The following is a 23,475-nucleotide window of genomic DNA, read 5'->3' as shown; positions in this document are numbered from 1 at the left end:
TGTATCTGTTTTGACAGCTAGAAACAGATATGAATTTTTACCAAATGTTGGTGCTGTTCACCTTTTTCTGGACCTCAGGTAGGACTCTGTTTTAACTTGTTGATTGTTTTAATGCGTTGATTGATTACTAAACTCACTCAATGGTTTTTGGCTAAAATGCATATACCTCTGACTTGCTTTTACATTGTGAATCCTTAAGTGTCCTGTCATCGAGGACTAGTTTGAACACATTCCTGTATATGTACTGGGAAATATATAGGTTTATTCCTGTCAGGGTCGTAGTCTAGATGCGTTCATGTTAAAAGATCTCACCAGGTTTGGTGAGTCCCATGTTTTGATTGTGATGTAACAAGCAGAGCGGCCAGTTTACGTGGCCTGCAGGCAGCAGCACAAGTCATGTTTATACTTAGTCGTAAGACAGTGTCACGTGACGAACGTAGCAGATCTACAAGCCCACATGTCATGGATTTGTTGTGTTTTGTTGTGAATTAGTTTGAATTTTGTTGTGAATTTGTTGTGAATCAATAATCAAGTTTTTATTTGCCAGTAACTTGTACTTGTAGGAGCAGTGGAATGCTTTTGTTCCGCAAATTGTGCTACAATATTATATTAAAGCAGAAGTGGCAAAAGTTTTTTTTTCTTTTTACACACATAATGTTCTTATTTTTATCATAAGACCCAATTACTGAAAGTCAGTCGGGGTGCGACTAGTTATTGGTTAGACATGGGTTAAGGTTAGGTTTAGGTGTGCTGCCCTGTGGGAGGTTAGGGTTAGGGTTTGAGATAGGTTGTAGTCGACAATATGTCATATTAGGAGTCCTACTAACTAAACCATACATGGTAAATGGCGGCCCGGGGGCCACATGCGGCCCCCACCTTCACTTAATGTGGCCCGCAGGTTAATAGCAGAATACTCCTATATTATTGATTTCAGCTAATTAGTAATTACTACAAAATGCTATTGTCTTTTTTAAATTAAAAGGTTACTTTTCAGGATTCCAATTCAGAAATAGCAAAAATAAATGAATAAATCAGGATTTCAATTAAAATATAGCAAACATAGCTGATCTACAAGCTCAAAATGCATTATCAGTTCCTCCAGATCTGCCATGTCCGCTGCGTCACGCTGTTGACCGTTGTACGACAAAGCATAAACTGCTGCCTGTCTGTCTGTCAGAATGCTGAAGCACTGAGAAAGCACTGTTACGCCTTTTGTCTTCGTCCTTTTTTCACCAAAGGTGCCCTCTTACGGGATTGCAGCCCCTGCCCCTCTAACACTCTCTGCATGTCCCTGGGGTATGCAGGACGCATGTTCATGACGTCTAGATATTAGATCTATAGGACATTTATTATGATATCTCTGCTGTCGGGGAGAAACCAACTCCAAAATGTTCATTAAAAAAACAATCAAATCATCATCAAAATTGATATTGTGACTTTATATATTGTATTCCCGACAGTGACGATAGATACATTATTTGGTGACACTTTACAATAATATGGCCACAAATTAGCAGTCATTAGCATGACTCATTGAAGGGGCATTTCAAACATGTGAGATGCTCGATTCATAATTTGATTTTTATCAGACACGCCCCCTCAATTACAAACACTAATTGTAATTTCAAACTCAAATTTGAATACCATGATGGATTCATCTAAAACATCCGTCCTTGGTTCAGGTGACCTGAAACTGATACTGTAACACGTCAGGGGCCATGCATTTTCTTTCTATAAATAAATAAAAAGGTATAATTGAAAAAACACAGCCCCTCATGAACTAGAATTAGAGCGACAATTAATTGTTGTTTTTGTCTTATTGAAGTAATAAGGATAAAATGCACATCAAATATCAAAATATAGGTTAAATACTGTCTGGGGTAGACCTATGTTTGAAAGTGAAATATCCCTTTAAACATCCTGCAGTGTTCACTTTTCTCATGCCAATGAAGCCAATTGAATTGAATTGAATTGTCATGATGAATTGTGCATAAACCTTCTCTCCGTCGCAGCCCTTTTTACTACGGGAGAACCTACACTACAACGCCATGTCATAACCATGTTTATTGAAATGATAGCTGTCATACATTTACGCCGATTGCTCCATCACCTCTCTTATGCTGTGTCCGTCCTGAAAACAGTTGTTGCTTAAAGTCCCTATATTGACTGGCTGAATGGCTGATGTTGAACTGCACTGTGGCAGAGAAGTAACAGATAGAAGCGCGCAAACTTTATCCACAGACTATAGACCCCCCCCCACCTCCTTGCTGATGCAGTGACTGTCCTGTTTCTGGTTTAGCTTTACGCACAGGACGTATGAATCTCTCCCTCTCCGGTCAGAGTGGGTTGTTGTTTATTTTCATGGCTCAGTCAGAAAAGAAGTAACATGAGAACGTTATCGAGTTGTATAGGAGGAGGAGAAGGAATACATGTTCACGTCGTGAACGTGGAAGGTCAGCAGATTGTATTCTGGTGTTGTGCTGCTGGCTGCTATAAATGTTAATATAGACCTATGTCTTCTATTGTGTTCTGAAGGTCAGGCTGCTGTACTGCCACTAGTGTTAATGTTATATTTTGTATATTGTGTTCTCGGCTGCGCTGCGCCGCGCTGCCTGGGTACATATACTGTATGTGTCATGCAACCCATTCTGGACGGGAACCCCTTTTGGTGAATTAAGCATTATGTTATTCTTTAGCTGTTGAAAAATAGCAGATCTACAAGCTCATAGCACAGCACCGAGTGCCGCGCTACGAGCTTGTAGATCTGCTATTTTCTTTTAATAGTGAAAATGTGGCGCAAATCTTTGAATATATAAATTCTTTCAGAACGAACGTTTTTTATATCAAATCTTTGCTACTGGGGGGGGGGGGGTCCCTGGAACAACATATTTTCAGATGGGGGTCAGCGGCCAGTTACATATATTTTTGGGGGTCCTTGACATGAAAATGTTTGAGAACGACTGACAGCTCTCCCCTGGAGTTGTCTCCTTTGTTAGTCTCAAACAAAACTCAGGATTCCCTCCCAAACATTTCCACAAGCCTCCCTTATATACCAGGTGAGACCCCACCCACAATGATTAGTAATTGGACCAATCTACTCAAACAAGGTTGTAACAATCGCCCTTTACTCATTCAAGGCAACTATTACTTAAGGAAAAATTAAGCGGGATCGTAGGGTTATATTCAGAATTCTTTATAGCCAGCCATAGCCACTGACCGAATCAACAGTAGACAATACACTTCACTAGTGACGCCTCTCCCTGTCTCTTTCCCTATTAAATACAATATACAGGCATACAAACTTAAACCCACAAACAATAATTACTACCCAAACCCCCCCAAAGTCAGCAGAGAATAATGTCCGCGTCCGTCGTTCCCCTCAAAAGAGGCGCGCGCACGCAAGTGTGCAACTGTCCCAAACTTCCAACGCAACGAAAAGTTCCTCTGCTCAAAAACGGTCCAATGGAAACATAAAAACGCTCGGGGTACCCCTATATTTATAATCCTCAATGAACAACTTTGGAACGGTCTCACCGGTAGCAGTAGCCCTGTTAGCCTCCGAACACCGGCAGGTAATCCTCAATTCCAACGCCGATCCCCGACGGCAGCGACATACGAGATGCCCAATCCGCTGGGCCCGACTGTTCCTTATAGTTACTGTGGCTGCAGATACGCTCGGTTAAACATTAAATAGCTGTCTCAATGTAAACGCTATCTGGAGCTCCTCTCCTCCTCTATGCAGGCCTGCACTCTGTTTGTTGTGAGATCTCCCCTCCCCGTGTGTCACTTCCTCTACTAGTAACCTTGGGTGGTGACAATCAACCAGTCACTGACAGCTGTCACTCACCCCTAGACCCGTTACCTTTCACACATGAATAGAAGATAATAATATTTAAACACTCAGCATCACATGTTACATTTCTTTACATAAATAATAACATGCATAGGTAAAATAAAGCAGAAAAACATTGAAATGTGCTTCGTCACAAGGTAAACCATGACCCATGAGTTAGACCCACTATACAATTACACATTTCCTTCATAGAGTCTGAATGTTTTCCAAGGCATCACATCAAACACAAAACAATTATGATAGCATTAGGCAACACAGATAAGTAGGCCTAGTATATGATCTTGATGCTACACACAGCCACACATCCAAGGAGCTTGAAGACAGTCAATTAATGGAAGCAGCTGTGCAGTGTGTGTTTGTAATGTTCAGTTTCACATTGTGGAGTCTTCTAGTGTCTATAGGGCACGGGTTGCCCCGTGACACCATACATGGTAAATGGCGGCCCGGGGGCCACATGCGTCCCCCACCTTCACTTAATGCGGCCCGCAGGTTAATAGCAGAATACTCATATATTATTGATTTCAGCTAATTACTACAATTCAAATGCTATTGTCTTTTTTAAATTAAAAGATTACTTTTCAGGATTCCAATTCAGAAATAGCAAAAATAAATGAATAAATCAGGATTTCAATTAAAATATAGCAAACATAGCTGATCTACAAGCTCAAAATGCATTATCAGTTCCTCCAGATCTGCCATCGGTCAACGCGTCACGCCGTTGACCGTTGTACGACAAAGCATGAACTGCTGCCTGTCTGTCTGTCAGAATGCTGAAGCACTGAGAAAGCACTGTTACGCCTTTTGTCTTCGTCCTTTTTTTCCCAACTTGACTACAGGAGCAGTGGTCTCAAAAACATAGAGGAAAACTAGACAGAAAAAGACTCGCTCACTATATAAAAAATAAAGGAAAACTCTAACAGACCGAGACTTAAGAAAACATTTTTTTATTTTATTTTAACATATAAAAGTACATTAAAAGTATAGCAAACATTTCGGTCCTAAGACCTTTATCAGTGCTATATATACCGGTAGTCTTTTTCTGTCAAGTTTTCCTGCCTGTCAGAATGACCTCTACTTTTAATCATTTGAGGGAAACAAAGAACACATGTGAGAAACACATCAGAAAAGATAAGAGAAAAATGCCGGTGCGAGATCATGTTAGATGTGTGAAATCCACTAGCTAAAGAGTGCTGGGTTGCGCCCCAAAAAAAGCTGATCTACAAGCTCTCAACGTGTCGCGGTGCGACGCGTTGTGAGCTTGTAGATCTGCTATTTTCGCTATTTTTGTCCAAAAGTGCCCTCTTACGGGATTGCAGCCCCTGCCCCTCTAACACTCTCTGCATGTCCCTGGGGTATGCAGGACGCATGTTCATGACGTCTAGATATTAGATCTATAGGACATTTATTATGATATCTCTGCTGTCAGGGAGAAACCAACTCCACAATGTTCATTAAAAAAACAATTTTAAATAATGCACACTGCCTCATCAAAATTGATATTGTGACTTTATATATTGTATTCCCGACAGTGACGATAGATACATTATTTGGTAACGCTTTACAATAATATGGCCACAAATCATTAGCAGTCATTAGCATGACTCATTAAAGGGGCATTTCAAACATGTGAGATGCTCGATTCATAATTAGATTTTTATCAGACACGCCCCCTCAATTACAAACACTAATTGTAATTTCAAACTCAAATTTGAATACCATGATGGATTCATCTAAAACATCCGTCCTTGGTTCAGGTGACTGAATACTGTAACACGTCAGGGGCCATGCATTTTCTTTCTATAAATAAATAAAAAGGTATAATTGAAAAAACACAGCCCCTCATGAACTAGAATTAGAGGGACAATTAATTGTTGTTTTTATCTTGTTTGAAGTAATAAGGATAAAATGCACATCAAATATCAAAATATTGAATGAATCATTAACAGGTTAAATACTGTCTGGGGTAGACCTATGTTTGAAAGTGAAATATCCCTTTAAACATCCTGCAGTGTTCACTTTTCTCTCATGCCAATGAATTGAATTGAATTGAATTGAATTGAATTGAATTGAATTGAATTGAATTGAATTGAATTGAATTGAATTGAATTGAATTGAATTGAATTGTGTGTGCATGTGTGCATGTGCATGCATGTGTGTGTGTGCCTGTACGCATGTGTGTGTGTGTGTGTGTGTGTGTGTGTGTGTGTGTGTGTGTGTGTGTGTGTGTGTGTGTGCACACGTGTGCACGCATGCACGAGCGCACGCATTTGTAAAATGCAAATAAAACGTCTCATTCATTTAAAAATCGATGAATTGTTGCATCGATTTCATTAACACAAGTCGATTCAAATTAGAATTAGAATGAAAAAATATATATATTTTCAATTGTTTTCCCCATATCATATTTTTTGCTCTGTGTGCGTGTGTAGCCTACATAATTCAAACTGTATAGGATTGGTTATTGTGACGGACAGAAGTCATTCCTAATTCCCTTTGCATAGCGTACCGGAGCGCACTCAGAACGCGCCCTTAATTAAGAACCTAACTGCATCTGTGTGTGGCTCTCAGCGGTGTCCCACTATTAGCGACTTTAAGCAACGACGGATACGGCAGTCGGCTACGGCAACCGGAAATGGATCAGTGCTCGATACATAAACCTGTTCTCCGTCGCAGCCCTTTTTACTACGGGAGAACCTACACTACAACGCCATGTCATAACCATGTTTAATGAAATTATAGCTGTCATACATTTATGCCGATTGCTCCATCACCTCTCTTATGCTGTGTCCGTCCTGAAAACAGTCGTTGCTTAAAGTCCCTATATTGACTGGCTGAATGGCTGATGTTGAACTGCACTGTGGCAGAGAAGTAACAGATAGAAGCGCGCAAACTTTATCCCCAGACTATAGCCTCCCCCCCCCCACCTCCTTGCTGATGCAGTGACTGTCCTGTTTCTGGTTTAGCTTTACGCACGGGACGCATGAATCTCTCCCTCTCCGGTCAGAGTGGGTTGTTGTTTATTTTCATGGCTCAGTCAGAAAAGAAGTAACATGAGAACATTATCGAGTTGTATAGGAGGAGGAGGAGAAGGAATACATGTTCACGTCGTGAACGTGGAAGGTCAGCAGATTGTATTCTGGTGTTGTGCTGCTGGCTGTTATAAATGTTAATATAGACCTATGTCTTCTATTGTGTTCTGAAGGTCAGGCTGCTGTACTGCCACTAGTGTTAATGTTATATTTTGTATTGTGTTCTCGGCTGCGCTGCGCCGCGCTGCCTGGGTACATATACTGTGTGTGTCATGCAACCCATTCTGGACGGGAACCCCTTTTGGTGAATTAAGCATTATGTTATTCTTTAGCTGTTGAAAAATAGCAGATCTACAAGCTCATATAGCACAGCACCGAGTGCCGCGCTACGAGCTTGTAGATCTGCTATTTTCTTTTAATAGTGAAAATGTGGCGCAAATCTTTGAATATATATATTCTTTCAGAATGAACTTTTTTTTAACTCAAATCTTTGCTACTGGGGGGGGGGTCCCTGGAACAACATATTTTCAGATGGGGGTCAGCGGTCAGTTACATATATTTTTGGGGGTCCTTGACATGAAAATGTTTGAGAACGACTGACAGCTCTCCCCTGGAGTTGTCTCCTTTGTTAGTCTCAAACAAAACTCAGGATTCCCTCCCAAACATTTCCACAAGCCTCCCTTATATACCAGGTGAGACCCCACCCACAATGATTAGTAATTGGACCAATCTACTCAAACAAGGTAAACCATGACCCATGAGTTAGACCCACTATACAATTACACATTTCCTTCATAGAGTCTGAATGTTTTCCAAGGCATCACATCAAACACAAAACAATTATGATAGCATTAGGCAACACAGATAAGTAGTATATGATGCTACACACAGCCACACATCCAAGGAGCTTGAAGACAGTCAATTAATGGAAGCAGCTGTGCAGTGTGTGTTTGTAATGTTCAGTTTCACATTGTGGAGTCTTCTAGTGTCTATAGGGCACGGGTTGCCCCGTGACACCATACATGGTAAATGGTGGCCCGGGGGCCACATGTGGCCCCCACCTTCACTTAATGCGGCCCGCAGGTTAATAGCAGAATACTCCTATATTATTGATTTCAGCTAATTACTACAATTCAAACGCTATTGTCTTTTTTAAATTAAAAGGTTACTTTTCAGGATTCCAATTCAGAAATAGCAAAAATAAATGAATAAATCAGGATTTCAATTAAAATATAGCAAACATAGCTGACATCTGCCATGTCCGCCGCGTCACGCCGTTGACCGTTGTACGACAAAGCATAAACTGCTGCCTGTCTGTCTGTCAGAATGCTGAAGCACTGAGAAAGCACTGTTACGCCTTTTGTCTTCATCCTTTTTTTCCCAACTTGACTACAGGAGCAGTGGTCTCAAAAACATAGAGGAAAACTTGACAGAAAAAGACTCGCTCACTAATATATAAAAAATGAAAGAAAACTCTAACAGACCGAGACTTAAGATTTTTTTTTCTTTTATTATAACATAAAAGTACATTAAAAGTAGCAAACATTTCGGTCCTAAGACCTTCATCAGTGCTATATATACCGGTAGTCTTTTTCTGTCAAGTTTTCCTGCCTGTCAGAATGACCTCTACTTTTAATCATTTAAGGGAAACAAAGAATGTTGTAACTTAATTTAGGTTACAGTTCATTTGTGTAATATTTATATTGCATAACAGTCAAATGTGCTCATTGCATATTGTTATTATTATTACAGTTAAAAGGAGAATTGATTATAAACAAAATAAGTCGATTTAATTCACAGTATGATTTATTTGATTGATATTGCTTACTAAGAAACTAATTATAAGTTGAACTGCATATCCCATGATGCATTTGTGTTTAGCACCGGATATCCGGGGAACCAAGGCGGGCTTTGTTGTTGTTGTTTTTTACATTGAGAAAAAGAAAGGCTCAGCCTAGTATGGCCGTATGTGCCAAATTGACTAACCAAACTAATTCATTGCATTATTCTGTACCATTTTTGCCTATATAAAATTCAAGCATTCTAGTACCAGACGACGTCCTCTTATGTTCATTTTGACCGTAGTTTAATCTACAAAGAACACATGTGAGAAACACATCAGAAAAGATAAGAGTCAAGAAGAGAAAAATGCCGGTGCGAGATCATGTTAGATGTGTGAAAAGTGACAATACTATTGACAATATCCTAAGGTGGAAGGGCCAAGGAGGATGCTGTGACCACTAACCCAGCCATAGCCACTGAAGAGGCAGGACTCAGCAGCCAGGTGGACACCACAGGTGGGTCTGGCATGGAACGTGCACACATAGACATCAAAGGGGGCTTCAGCCCCTGCCCTTTTGCCCGTCTGTAAAATAACTGCCCTTTCTGTGGTGAAAGAAATGCAAATGCAACTCCTTTCCTTTCCAACATGCTGGAATTGGAAGGCAGCGCATTCAGGAGAATTGCTTTTCTTTTACGAAGTCTCCTGAACTTGAACATATTTGTTTTGAAATCCACTAGCTAAAGAGTGCTGGGTTGCGCCCCCCAAAAAGATCTGATCTACAAGCTCTCAACGTGTCGCGGTGCGACGCGTTGTGAGCTTGTAGATCTGCTATTTTCGCTATTTTTGTCCAAAAGTGCCCTCTTACGGGATTTCAGCCCCTGCCCCTCTAACACTCTCTGCATGTCCCTGGGGTATGCAGGACGCATGTTCATGACGTCTAGATATTAGATCTATAGGACATTTATTATGATATCTCTGCTGTCGGGGAGAAACCAACTCCACAATGTTCATTAAAAAAACAATTTTAAATAATGCACACTGCCTCATCAAAATTGATATTGTGACTATTCCCGACAGTGACGATAGATACATTATTTGGTAACGCTTTACAATAATATGGCCACAAATCATTAGCAGTCATTAGCATGACTCATTAAAGGGGCATTTCAAACATGTGAGATGCTCGATTCATAATTTGATTTTATCAGACACGCCCCCTCAATTACAAACACTAATTGTAATTTCAAACTCAAATTTGAATACCATGATGGATTCATCTAAAACATCCGTCCTTGGTTCAGGTGACTGAATACTGTAACACGTCAGGGGCCATGCATTTTCTTTCTATAAATAAATAAAAAGGTATAATTGAAAAAACACAGCCCCTCATGAACTAGAATTAGAGGGACAATTAATTGTTGTTTTTATCTTGTTTGAAGTAATAAGGATAAAATGCACATCAAATATCAAAATATTGAATGAATCATTAACAGGTTAAATACTGTCTGGGGTAGACCTATGTTTGAAAGTGAAATATCCCTTTAAACATCCTGCAGTGTTCACTTTTCTCTCATGCCAATTAATTGAATTGAATTGAATTGAATTGAATTGAATTGAATTGAATTGAATTGAATTGAATTGAATTGAATTGAATTTAATTGAATTGTGCACGCATGCACGAGTGCACGCATTTGTAAAATACAAATAAAACGTCTCATTCATTTAAAAATTGATGAATTGTTGCATCGATTTCATTAACACAAGTCGATTCAAATTAGAATTAGAATGAAAAAAAAATATATATTTTCAATTGTTTTCCCCCTATTATATTTTTTGCTCTGTGTGCGTGTGTAAATAATTCAAACTGTAGGATTGGTTATTGTGACGGACAGAAGTCATTCCTAATTCCCTTTGCATAGCGTACCGGAGCGCACTCAGAACGCGCCCTTAATTAAGAACCTAACTGCATCTGTGTGTGGCTCTCAGCGGTGTCCCACTGTTAGCGACTTTAAGCAACGACGGATACGGCAGTCGGCTACGGCAACCGGAAATGGATCAGTGCTCTGCTATTTTCTTTTAATCGTGAAAATGTGGCGCAAATTTTTGAATATATTATATATTCTTTCAGAACGAACGTTTTTTGGGGGTCCTTCGTCCTTGACATGAAAATATTTGAGAACGACTGACAGAAAAATGTCAGGATTTAGAAGGCATTTGTAGAATCGTGAAAAATAGCAGATCTGCAAGCTCGCTGAATATATTCTTTCAGAGCCAATGTTCTTTAACTCAAATCTTTGCTTTCCCTGGAACAACATATTTTCAGATGGGTGTCCGCTCCACAGCCAAATACAGATAATTCTGGGGGTCCTTGACATGAAAAAGGTTGCACCACTGACATAGAAACATAGATTTTCAGAAAACTGTCATGATTTAGAAGATATTTTGTAGAATCTAAATGGGTTAAAATGGCCAGGGTCCACTTACTGAAATTAATGAATAGTTACCGTCCGTATGCAATAAAGAGGTTTTCTTCTAAACCAGTGTTTCCCAAACCTTTTTAGCCTGTGACCCAAAAATAAAAATATGATGTCTCCCCTCCCCGACACCCATAGCCTAGTTAAAATAGCCGATCTACAAGCTCACAACATTTGGCTTCGCGCCGCATTGTGAGCTTGTAGATTGGCTATTTTCACTACTACCTAAACACTTGTTTTCTAATTTATGGAATTTCTTTGATTTTCTTTCTTTGATTTCTTCATGACATTACTTTAAAAAAAATGTTTTTAATTCATGAAACTTTTTGCTTTTTTGGGATTTTCTTTTTTTTATGTCCTGAACTAGTAATAATTAAAAACAAAATGTAGGAAACAAAACATAAAGGGACCCATAACAATGTGTCCATGACCCACAAATGGGTCCCGACCCTCTATTTGGGAAACAGTGTTCTAAAGAACAAGTCTAAAATTCAAAATTTAAGGAAACACAGAAAACAGACTTAAATGAGGACATTTTGATCTGTAAGGGCAAACCTTACAGTATACAGTATACAAAAATCAATTGCAATACTTAATATAATATTCAAATTGTGAAATCTTACCTGAAATATAGGTTCAAAAGTAGGTCATAATGTAGGCAAGTAGGCATAATGCATGGCTGCCAAATGAACTACTTTTCTCCAGTGCATTTGGTGCAACAGATAAACCACAACTAGACCCAAGCAGAATGTATTAGTAGAGACGACCCATGTTCTCTGTTACAGTGGAACTCATTTATTCTGATATTTGTCTCCTCAGCTCTCCAGATTGAATCACACAACACAACAGGTAAACAAAGAACACATTATTATTATTATTATTGTTGTTGTTGTTGTTGTTGTTGTTGTTGTTGTTGTTGTTGTTGTCCAATGAATCCACTGTAGTTATTATTCATTCACAATATATTGTTAATACATTTGCATTGGTTGGTTAGATATTCATAAAACTTTCACTTATATATGTTTATTTAGATTTATTTTTAAATAGCTAAAATAGCCGATCTACATGCGATGCGATGTTGCGATGCGTTACAGAGACCAAAACTTACAAGCCCTAATAGATAGGAAAATAGTAGATCCACAAGCTCAGGTTGTGCGCTTGTAGATCTGCTATTTTCACTGTCTTACTTTATTGCGTTGTGTGCTTGTAGATCGGATATATAGGAACAAGCAGGGAAAAAAGTTGAAATATGGAAATAAGAGGTTAACGATATTATATCCCAGGTGTGGTATTGACAATAATAAACACAGACATTCATAAATGAACTTCACGCATAACTGTCGATAGCACTGTTGCTTTTTCCTCTTATTGTGTAATGATATCCCAACAACTACTTCCTGTGCCTGCAGTGTTCAACAGCACGTGTGACAGCGAAGAGTTCCTGTGTCAAAACAAAATATGTGTCCCCAAGAGCTTTGTGTGCGACCATGACGACGACTGTGGTGACGGCTCAGATGAGCCCAAGGAGTGTGGTGAGTGGACGCTTCTCATACTGAATGAATATGGATATGAATTAATTTGGTCTCAGACGGATAGGAAAATATGTTGTGCCTGATGCGAGATCTTGTTAAAACGTTTCAAACATATTCACAATGTCAAGCTCTATACTTCCTGTTCCAGAGTATCCACCATGTGACTCCAACCAGTTCCACTGTGCCAACGGCCGCTGTCTCATCCAGAGAGCGTGGGAGTGTGACGGAGAGCTCGACTGTCACGACCACTCAGATGAAGCTCCCAAGAATACTCGCTGCAAAGACCCAAGTAAGAAATGCACACGCATCTTTCCCTTTCCCTTTTCTGCGTTTTTTTTTTTTTTTTCTCTTTTCTTTTTTCCCTTTGTAATCTTCCCCTTTTCCAGCTGTATTGTCTCTGCATCGGGGAAGAGTGGGTGGGCATAATGGGTGGACGGGAGGTAAATGAGGGGTACCTTAAGACATATGTACTGTACCATGAAATGTATATGCTGATCATGAACAAGGACCCCACATGGGAGGGGAAAAAAATGTAAAAAACCCAATAAAAAAATGCACACGCACGTACACGCACACACACACACACACACACACACACACACACACACACACACACACACACACACGCTCTCTTTGCTGCTCAGTGTAGTGGAATAGATGGCTGTCAAACTCCTGTCTCTTACAGTATATACTGTACATACTGTACCTGTGCATGTCAGAACTACTGGTGTGTCTTAAAGAAATACTCTCATGTGAGGTGCATGGGGTCATTCCCTATACATATTATACGTTGTGGAGAGATATATCAATATTGATTGATTGATTGATTGATTGATTGATTGATTGATTGAATATAATATTAGACAGAAATACAAACAGCACGAGTACAGTCAAACACAAAAAGTGGACTGGATGGATTGTTTCCATCAAGGTCTTATGTAAACAATAGAGAATACACTATTCTATATTACAAGGTAGGATATTGAAGATATCAGTCACACATTAAATTAATAAACAGATACATTAATAAGACATCATCCATAGACATAACTATAGAACTGGCTTTTTGCTCTTATTCTATAATAATGGATTGACCTAAACAACTACTTCCTGTGTCTCAGCAAACCCGTGCCGCAGCTTCCAGTTCATGTGTCAAAATAAACGATGCATCCCCAAGAGATATGAGTGTGACGGAATGAATGACTGTTACGACAACTCAGATGAGGCTCACTGTAATAACCCAGGTAAGACGCACACACGCACGCACGCACACACACACACACACACACACACACACACACACACACACACACACACACACACACACACACACACACACACACACACACACACACACACACACACACACACACACACACACACACACACACAGCTATGAGTGCACCTCTAACATCTCCAAATACATTCCAGCAATGAAGACTTTGTGTCGTAAACTTTTACACGATCAGAATCACATTAATTTAAACCTCCTCTGCTTCCATTGCTCTTCCCTCTCTCCTCCTTTCTCTAAGTTTCCACTCCGACAGAGAAGAAATGCTATGTCTGTCACAACGGGAACTGTGTCCAGGAGACATTGCTGTGTGACGGCAAGGACGACTGTGGCGACGGCTCTGATGAGCTCAGCAGCTGCTCTGTTAACGAGTGTCTGAACAGCGAGCTGAGTGGCTGCTCCTCCCAGCTCAGCTGTAAAGACCTCAAGATAGGCTACAAGGTATGGAATCAACAGCGCCATTTGACACAGTTTCCACCAAGACACTGATGAAACACCTGGTCAGCATCACGCTCTGTTCCTGTCTCCTTACAGTGCACTTGTCCCAGCGGCTTCCGTCTGAAGGACGATGGGAAGACGTGTGTGGACGCAGATGAGTGTAGCAGCTATACCTGCACCCAGCACTGCAACAACACACAGGGCAGCTTCCACTGTCTCTGTGTGGAGGGTTACCAGCTCAGCCCTGAAGACCCCACCATCTGCAGGTCCACATCTGGTAGGAAACAGTGGGAGCTCAAAGCACTGAAAGCACATTGGTTGTCTATTCCAAGAATAGCAGATATACGTACATTATACAAGCTCATAGCGCGGCACTATGAAAACAAAATAGCACAAAATAGCACCACGCCGAGCGGCCAACACTGTGAAATAGTTTTCTGTCTGTCTGTCTGTCTGTCTGTCTGTCTGTCTGTCTGTCTGTCTGTCTGTCTGTCTGTCTGTCTGTCTGTCTGTCTGTCTGTCGAGCACAACAGCTGCTGTCACTGTGTGGGGAGTGAGGACTTTCTTCATCTTGTTTAAATAATAAATACTGATGAAACTTTTAAATGAAACAAACATGTTTAGCTCAGCATCATCTAACTTGAATTAACTTGGCATGTGATTAACATTTTTATAAGATGATCGGATCATCCGTGATAGTACTTTTTATAAGCATTGGTTTCATGTTGCGCTGCTGTCTCTGTCAGATCAATAACCTGTCGACATCAGTATCAGTGGGTAACACCCTTCGCTACGAAGGGTATAGCGTCCCAGATCGTCCCAGATCCCTCTTACAAACTGCTGCGTACGACAGTAGACTGAAGCTAAGAAGGCTTTCAGGAAATTGTTTTGCTTCTAAGTTCATTCATCCAGGAGGTGTTTTCCCGAAGCCAGATAAGAAGACTCGTAATGCTGTGCTCTTGAGAACCAACTTAACCCATTCTGACCTGAGATCAGATTCATACGAGGTTTCCACTGGACACACACTGGTCTGATTAACCCATTCTGACCTGAGATCAGATTCTAAAAATGTCAGTCGTTCTTCGATTTCTTCAAAAATAGCAGACCTACAAGCTCGTAGCGCGCCACTCGGTGGCGCGCTATGAGCTTGTAGATCTGCTATTTTTCAATAGCTAAAGCATAACATGATGCTGACACCAAAATGGGTTCCCGTTCAGAATGGGTTAAGTAGTGCTTCCTGAAAGCAGTTAGGTAGCACGTAATGCTGTGCACTTGAGAACCATGCTGCTATACTACTGAAGCATGAACTCAAAACCTTTTGGGGAAACGGGTTTGCTGCTAAACGCAGTACCTTAGGAGGCCTGAGTCTGACGTCTCTCTGAGTTGGTTATTTTAATTAATTCATGAATCTTTTTGTTGTCTCTTTTTGTCAATCTCTTTGTAACTGTTATTTTTGTCTATTTTAACGAGAACCCCTTTTGGTGTTTTAAGCATAATTTTGAACTTCTATTGAAAAAATAGCAGATCTATAAGCTCATAGCGCGGCACCGAGTGCCACGCTAAGACATTGTAGATCTGCTATTTTTGAAAAATCATGAAAATCTGGCGCACATCTTTGAATATATATTATTTGAGAGCGAACATTTTGAAGTCATATCTTTGCTTCTGGGGGGGGGGGGGGGGGTGTCCCTGGAACAACATATTCAGATGTGGTTCGGCGGCCAATAACATATAATTGTTGGGGTCCTTGACATGAAGTCATTTGAAAACCACTGACAACTGTCATGATTTAAAATAATCTGGTCTCAGTCCTAAATGGGTTAACATACATAGATACAGAGTTTGATTTTATTTGCATTTTCTATTGTTGTATTGGCTTATTGTTTGTTTGTCTGATGTCACATGGCAGGAACAGGTATCTGTTTCTTTCTGTACTAATATTGTGTGTTATTGGTCTAATACAATCTACGGTTGTAAATTATCATTCTTGGTAACTCTAATATTTACATTGCTTTCTCATCTCTACTGTATGTAGTTTTATAAATGATTCTGTGTTCATGAATATGTTCTGTCTCTCCCAAACAATCAAATTAAGCATTGCATTTTACGCTAAATAAATGTGATTTTCTCTAGACGTGGAGCCCTTCCTCATCTTCGCCACCAACAACGAACTGAATAAGATGAACTTGAACGGCTCCAACCACACTGTGCTCAAACAGGTGAAAACCATTGAACATAATGTAACAACACATCCTATACACGCTTACATCCACCAACAATAACACATTTGAGCCCCTAATGAACTGCATTGACGATATTAAAACCTGGATGGATGAAAACCTCTTATATCTCAATGACAATAAAAGGGAAAACATCATCTTTGGACAACGCTCCAGTGGCTCCACCCCTCCTGTCAACAACCTTGGCCCCCTCACTTCCAATATCAACACAGGCGCAAAATAATCTTGCTGTTATTTTCGATAATATTTTTAAATTTGACAAGCAGATAAGCTCTGTTGTCAAAACAAGCTTTTATCACATACGCCTCCTCGCCAAGGTTAAACCCTGCCTCCCCCTCAAACAATTTGAAATGGTCATTCACTCCTTCATCCCCTCAAGGCTGGACTATTGTACTAATACTATGGCATCAACCAATCCTCACTCCGAAGACTCCAATTAGTCCAAAATGCTGCTGTCCGCCTTCTCACCGGACCTAAAAAGTTTGACCACATCACACCAGTCCTGATATCACGCCATTGGCTCCCGATAAAACAAATAATTGATTTTAAGATCCTACTTTTTTATACTTTTAACCCATTCAGGACAGGAACCCCTTTTGGTGTTTCTAAGGATTATGTTATACTTTAGCTATTAAAAAATAGCAGATCTACAAGCTCATAGCGCGGCACCGAGTGCCGCGCTACAAGCTTGTAGATCTGCTATTTTTTTTTTATTGTGAAAATGTGGCACAAATCTGGAATATATTGTGGGCGCCACTGAACAACGATAGGCAGGAGACACAGCAAGGTTTGCCTACTCGGGCATTTATTGAGAGGATTATGTTACAGTTCAAATCAGATCCAGCACACACTTGGTTAACTTGGGTTCTTCCTATTTCCAGGGCAAAACAGTCTATAATTCCTCTCACTCCTATTCCTTCAGGAGTGTTATTTCCATCTGGGTTAATCCTCTTCAGGATTCCTCCATCCCGGGGTTGCCTGTGTAATGAGAAACACTATTAGCACAGAGTCTGAACAAGTGGCAACAGTGAGGGGATGTGTGTTTGTGGAGACCTACCGCCAGATTGCCACGTCAGTTCTCCCTCCGTGAGTCAGTGGAGAATGAGGCGGAGCGTTCATCTGTTTCCTACCTTTCAAACATTACGCGCGCAGCGCGGCTGTTGCGTAATTGCTCTGATTAAAGAGGAAGACGGGTAGATACGTGTGGTCAATCACGTGACCCAGGGCGGGTCGCTGTCTTCTGAGCTGGGCTCCGCCTCTGACGCTCCACTGACTCTCGTTGGGGTGGCGCTCTGACGGCCCGCTGTCATGTGACATCCCACAATATATTCTTTCACAGTGAATGTTTTTAACTCATACCTTTGCTTCTGGGAGGACCCTGGAACAACATATTTTCAGGTCCTTGCCATGAAAAAGGTTGAGCACCACTGAGAGACACTGAGAGGTCTATAAGGTCTAAATGGGTTCAATCTCTTGCCCTATATGGCTGAACGTATACAGCGCTACAACCCTCCCAGAGCTCTGAGGTCTGCTGACCAATCACTGCTGACCGTGCCAACCACCTGAACCCTCAGAACAAGAGGTGACCGCGCTTTAGCGGTGGCGGCCCCAGAGCTGTGGAACAACCTCCCCCCCTTTATTAGAGCCGCCCAATCCATTGAGATTATTAAATCCTTATACTTAAAACGTACCTGGATTTTAATGTAATCTGATTTTAATGTGCTCATATATTCCTATATTGTCCATGTATCATGTTTGCCTCATTTGCCATGTAACTGGTTCTACTTGATGTAAATTGCTTTAAATGTTATTTGCTCTAAATGTTTTTTCTTTCCTGTGAAGCACTTTGGTCAATTTCGGTTGTGTTAAATGTGCTATAAATAAAGGATGATTTGATTTGATACAATTCACACACTGCTTTTGACATGTCGGAATGTATTCGACCTGTCAGAGACTAACTGCTAACTAACTAACTGCTGTGCTGTGACAGGACTTGAATGAAGCGAGGGCTCTGGACTTTGACTACGAGCAGCAGATGGTCTATTGGACAGATGGGTTCTCATCAGATCTCCCCACCAATACGATCAGTCGTATGCACATCAATGGCAGTGACGTCCAGGTCAGTGTGACAAATACACAGATGGGAAGTGAAATAATGTCAGAAAATGGTTATACTTGTATTCAAAATGCTTTGTAATATCACTGTTGTTAGACAGTGTGGTGGTAACTAAGTATTTTTACTCCACTACATTTCTAGGAAGGTAAAAGGTACATTCTGAATTAACGATCTATAAGCTCACACCACATCGCATTAAGACACGTTGTGATGCTTGTAGATCAGCTATTTTCACTACCAGATTGGGCCGGATGGGGGAGTGGGGGGGGGGGGGGTCTAAATACAGCAATGCATTGATACAAATTGTTTATGTACACATTATACAGTATAGGCTACAAGTACACCAGTACTTTAGCTCAAGTACACATTTATAGAGAAATGTATACTTGCTATACGTATACTCAACTACGTATCTATATAGTATACGTAGTTGAGTATCTATACTTTGACTCAAGTATACTGGGCTTGAGTACTTTGTCCACCACTGCTTACTAGTTACTTTGTAGATTTAGATTGTTATGATGTTATAAATAATAACATTCATTATTGAAAATATTCAACATAGTTAGAAAATAGCAGATCTACAAGCTCACAACGCATCATGTCACAATGCATTGTGAGCTTTATAGCATGTATAGACCTGCTATTTTCAAAAAACCAAATTATGAAATAAGTAGACCTCAAGTTTAGCGGGCATATACATGTAATATACGGTAATATACAGGTGTGATGGTACAATACGGGAGTTTATGGTTTTGTTTGTAATATACACATCCGTATTCCAAGCTTTTTGCGCAGTGGAGTATATCCAGAGTGAATGTATGTCTCATTGACAGGTCCTCCACACGTCACTCAGTGAACCATACAGTCTGGCTGTTGATTGGGTGGGAGGAAACCTCTACTGGGGTGACTATGAGCAGCACACCATAGAGGTGTCCAAACTAAACGGGGCGTACCGAACAGTCCTGGTCAACACCGGCCTGAAGGTGCCATCCTCCATGGCTGTGGATGTACGCTACGGGTAAGTGTACTGTGGTGTGGTGATCATGAACCTTACACTGACTTTATCAACCGTCCTGTGAAACACCACAGATACAAGAAGACTGAATTTACATCTAAAAGCTAAACGGATGCCATTGCATCATATTTATTTGTTGTACCTCTTGCAGCACTGTTAATTTTGACAGCAAATTCTGATTTAGTCTTAGTCTTTTGAATAACACCATTTAGTTTTAGTCCTATATTTTAGCCTTCTGAAATTGTTTAGTCTTAGTCGACTAAATATCAAAATGTTGTGGTCTTCTATTATTTTAATCTTAGTCTTACTCTTAATGCAGTGTACATTTTTAAAGATTTAGTCTTAGTCTTTTGAACAACACAGCATTTTGTTTTAGTCCTATTTCAGTCATCTGAGTCCTATTTTAGTTTACTACACAACATAATTAACAGTCTTGCAGATCTAGTTAAATAAAAATCACATTAGTTATTTTTTTGTATAAGACTAGGATGTATCACATGAGTATGAGTATATATATATCCGATCTACAAGCTCACACAACGCGTCTCACAGAGACATGTGTGAGCTTGTAGATCAGCTATTTTTGGTGTACTGTATGTTCCACCCAGAATAGGGATGCTGAAGTTCAAGTGTTTAAAGTAAACGTCAAGTATGAAGTTATTTGCATGGAAATGACTAGTTTACGTACCGTGAAATGACATAAAGGTTCTATAAAGTAACAATGCAATTCAGGGGTGCGGTTGACGAAAACGTTATTTTGCCGATCGAGGTGCACTGAGACAAAAATGTTTGAGAACCACTGCTGTACAGACAGTACTGTATGTGTGATTTGTTGTGAATAGTGACCTGACACAGTGTCTCCTCTGACAGCTACTTGTACTGGGCAGACGGGGGCATCAACAACCCCCACATAGGGAGGATAGGGATGGACGGCACCAACAGGAGCATCATAATGAAGGATGGGATCACCAGGCCCTATGGCCTGACGTTAGACTACATCAATGATCACATATACTGGAGCACCAGATGGGGGAAGAGCATTGAGTTTGCCAACCTGGATGGAACCAACAGACACACAGGTTACACGCACGCACGCACGCACGCACACACACACAGACAGATTTTAGTATGGGGATTCATGGATGCCATTTTTACAAATATTTTGGTCAACACAAATTGTCCATGAGTATAGTGGAAGAAAAAGTAATTAAAGCAGTAAGAACATGATTTACTTCAGAGTACACTTTACTAAAACATTGTATATCTTATTGTAAATAGTCTTATTGCTATTTCATAATATTCTGACACTTTTGGTTTTGTGTGTCTGTAGTTCTGCGTCAGCACAGCCGTATCTATAGTATTACCCTGTTTGAGGAGTACATCTACTGGAGCTCCTACGACGGCTCCATCTCCAGAGCTCACAAGACTCAGGGAACCAACCCCACCACACTCATCAGAAACCTGAACAGTCCATGGGACATCCAGATCTACCACCCATATCAACAACCTGAGGGTCTGTACCACCTACTGTACACAACACTCTCATTATGACTCTGCATAATGTTTTATGACTTCTATTAACTGTCTATCATTGTATTATTATCTGATCTGTTTTGAAAAGCATTACGTATACATTATAAATACACCCTATAATAATAACAACAACAACAACAACAGCAACAACAATAATAGTCATATTGTGACATAGTAGTAGTAATAGTATTAGTATAGTATAATCGGAATTGGCCACATCGGCCATAAAAATGCCATATTGGTATCGGATCGGTCTCAAAATAATCCAGATTATTTCATCGGTTTACACCAGCAAAATAAATTAAAAATTCTACATTGAATTCATTCACACTTGGAAAAAGAGTATAGGCTATGTATTGATTGGCTTTGGGCCAAGCAGTGTTGTTTTCGTCGACTAAAACTAAGACGAAGAATGTTCGTCGACTACCTATTTTCACTGACAAAAACAAATGGAAACTAAATGAAAACTAAGCTATGATGACTAAAACTAAGACTAAATATACTGACAATTTCGTTGACAAATAAAAACTAGACTAAAATGTTAGGAAGGGACTAGTGGACAAGAGATCCAGTATAAGTCATTTTACACTTGGTTGCATGCTGAAAATAGCCGATCTACAAGCTCACAACGCGTCGCAACGCGACGCGTTTTATTATTATTATTATTATTATTATTTTCAAGTGTAAAAACACTCATTAAGACGCCATCAAGACCCGCCAAAATACATTTTAGTCGACTAAATCAACTATAGATTTAGTCGACTAAAATCTTATGACATTTAGTCGACTAAAACTAGACACTATAACACTAAGACATTCCAGGTGACTAAAATGTGACTAAAACTAAATGAAGTTTCAGTCCAAAGACTATGACTAGACTAAAATAGAAATTTGCTGCCAAAAACAACACTGGGGCCAAGCCCCTAGAGGACCTATAGGCTTGTTTCCATTGTGGCCCTCTGTATAATATCGGAATTGGTCAGATTTGGTATCAGCAGATATGACCCTGCAAATAATGGGAGATCGGATATCGGTCATTATAATTTCATAACTGTGCACCCCTAAACAGTATTGTAACATAATAGTAGTAGTAGTAGTATTGTATCATAGTAGTACTGTTTTCCTGCAGTGTCTGCTCATCCGTGTCAGACCAACAATGGAGGATGCAGTAACCTGTGTCTGCTCTCACCTGGAGGAGGCTACAAGTGTTCCTGTCCAACCTACTTCTACTTGGCAGCGGACAACAAGCAGTGCATGTCCAGCTGCACTGCCAGCCAGGTGATTCACCTCCAGTTCACTTGTGTTAAACGCGTTTATGTCTTTATAGGTCTCGTGTCTGCTGTCGATAGTCATTCTAAAGATGTGTGTCGTCTCTCCCGTCAGTTTGCTTGTAAGAACTACAAGTGCATTCCGTTGTGGTGGAAGTGTGACACGGCAGATGACTGTGGGGACGGCTCAGACGAACCTGCAGACTGCTGTGAGTAGAGACTCAGAGACTGAAACACATCTTACTACATGTGTTTACACTGATTACACTTAATACTTTGTACTCCAATGTCCTTTAACTGTTTCTGACGCCTGCATTCAATTATAACTACAAATGTCTTCTAATTCAAAAATGTTCACTTTGAAAGAATATATAGTCAAAGATTTGCACCACATTTTCACGATTTTTCAAAAATAGCAGATCTACAAGCTCATAGCGCGGCACTCGCTGTCGTGCTATGAGTCCTTTTTGAGTACAATCTATTGGTAAAAATGAAATAGAGGTCCATTTAAAAACAACCAACATCCAACAGACCATACAAACAATGTAAAAAAAACAAAAAACGAATTAATAAAATAGCCTACTAATGTAAACAATTAAAAACAAATGGCTTCTAAATCCTAAAAGTTTTCTGTAAAACCTGTGTTTCTATGTCAGTGGTGCTCACCATTTTTCAGGTCAAGGACCCCCAGAATTATCTGTATTTCGCCATGTACCCCCATCTTTCCAGGGACCCCCCAGAAGCAAAGATTTGAGTTAAAAACGTTCACTCTGAACGAATATATATTCAAAGATTTGCGCCACATTTTCACGATTTTTCAAAATGAGCAGATTTACAAGCTCGTAGCCCAGCATTCGGTGCCGTGCTATGAGCTTGTAGATATGCTATTTTTCAATAGCT

The 23,475-nt window shown here is 40.1% G+C and overlaps 1 protein-coding gene across 1 annotated transcript; it reads left to right on the top strand.

Moving 5' to 3' along the window:
• On the top strand, positions 1 to 22,792 carry LOC308328884 (low-density lipoprotein receptor-related protein 1-like; the record flags this gene model as incomplete). The annotated part of the gene is made up of 14 exons (XM_080782996.1): positions 1 to 78; positions 11,959 to 11,988; positions 12,549 to 12,671; positions 12,820 to 12,960; positions 13,793 to 13,915; positions 14,204 to 14,403; positions 14,497 to 14,677; positions 16,534 to 16,619; positions 18,631 to 18,759; positions 19,593 to 19,777; positions 20,645 to 20,853; positions 21,105 to 21,287; positions 22,437 to 22,585; positions 22,691 to 22,792. The coding sequence occupies exons 1-14, from the start codon at positions 30 to 32 to the stop codon at positions 22,790 to 22,792; spliced, it is 1,890 nt and encodes a 629-aa protein (XP_080639122.1). The 5' UTR covers positions 1 to 29.
• Between the last annotated feature and the right edge of the window lie 683 nt (positions 22,793 to 23,475).

This window comes from Protomyctophum bolini, assembly GCF_963924005.1.
Source record: "Protomyctophum bolini genome assembly, chromosome: 14".
NCBI lineage: Eukaryota > Metazoa > Chordata > Actinopteri > Myctophiformes > Myctophidae > Protomyctophum > Protomyctophum bolini.
Note: the sequence above shows the minus strand (reverse complement) of the source record. Positions and strands in the feature narration are given on the sequence as shown.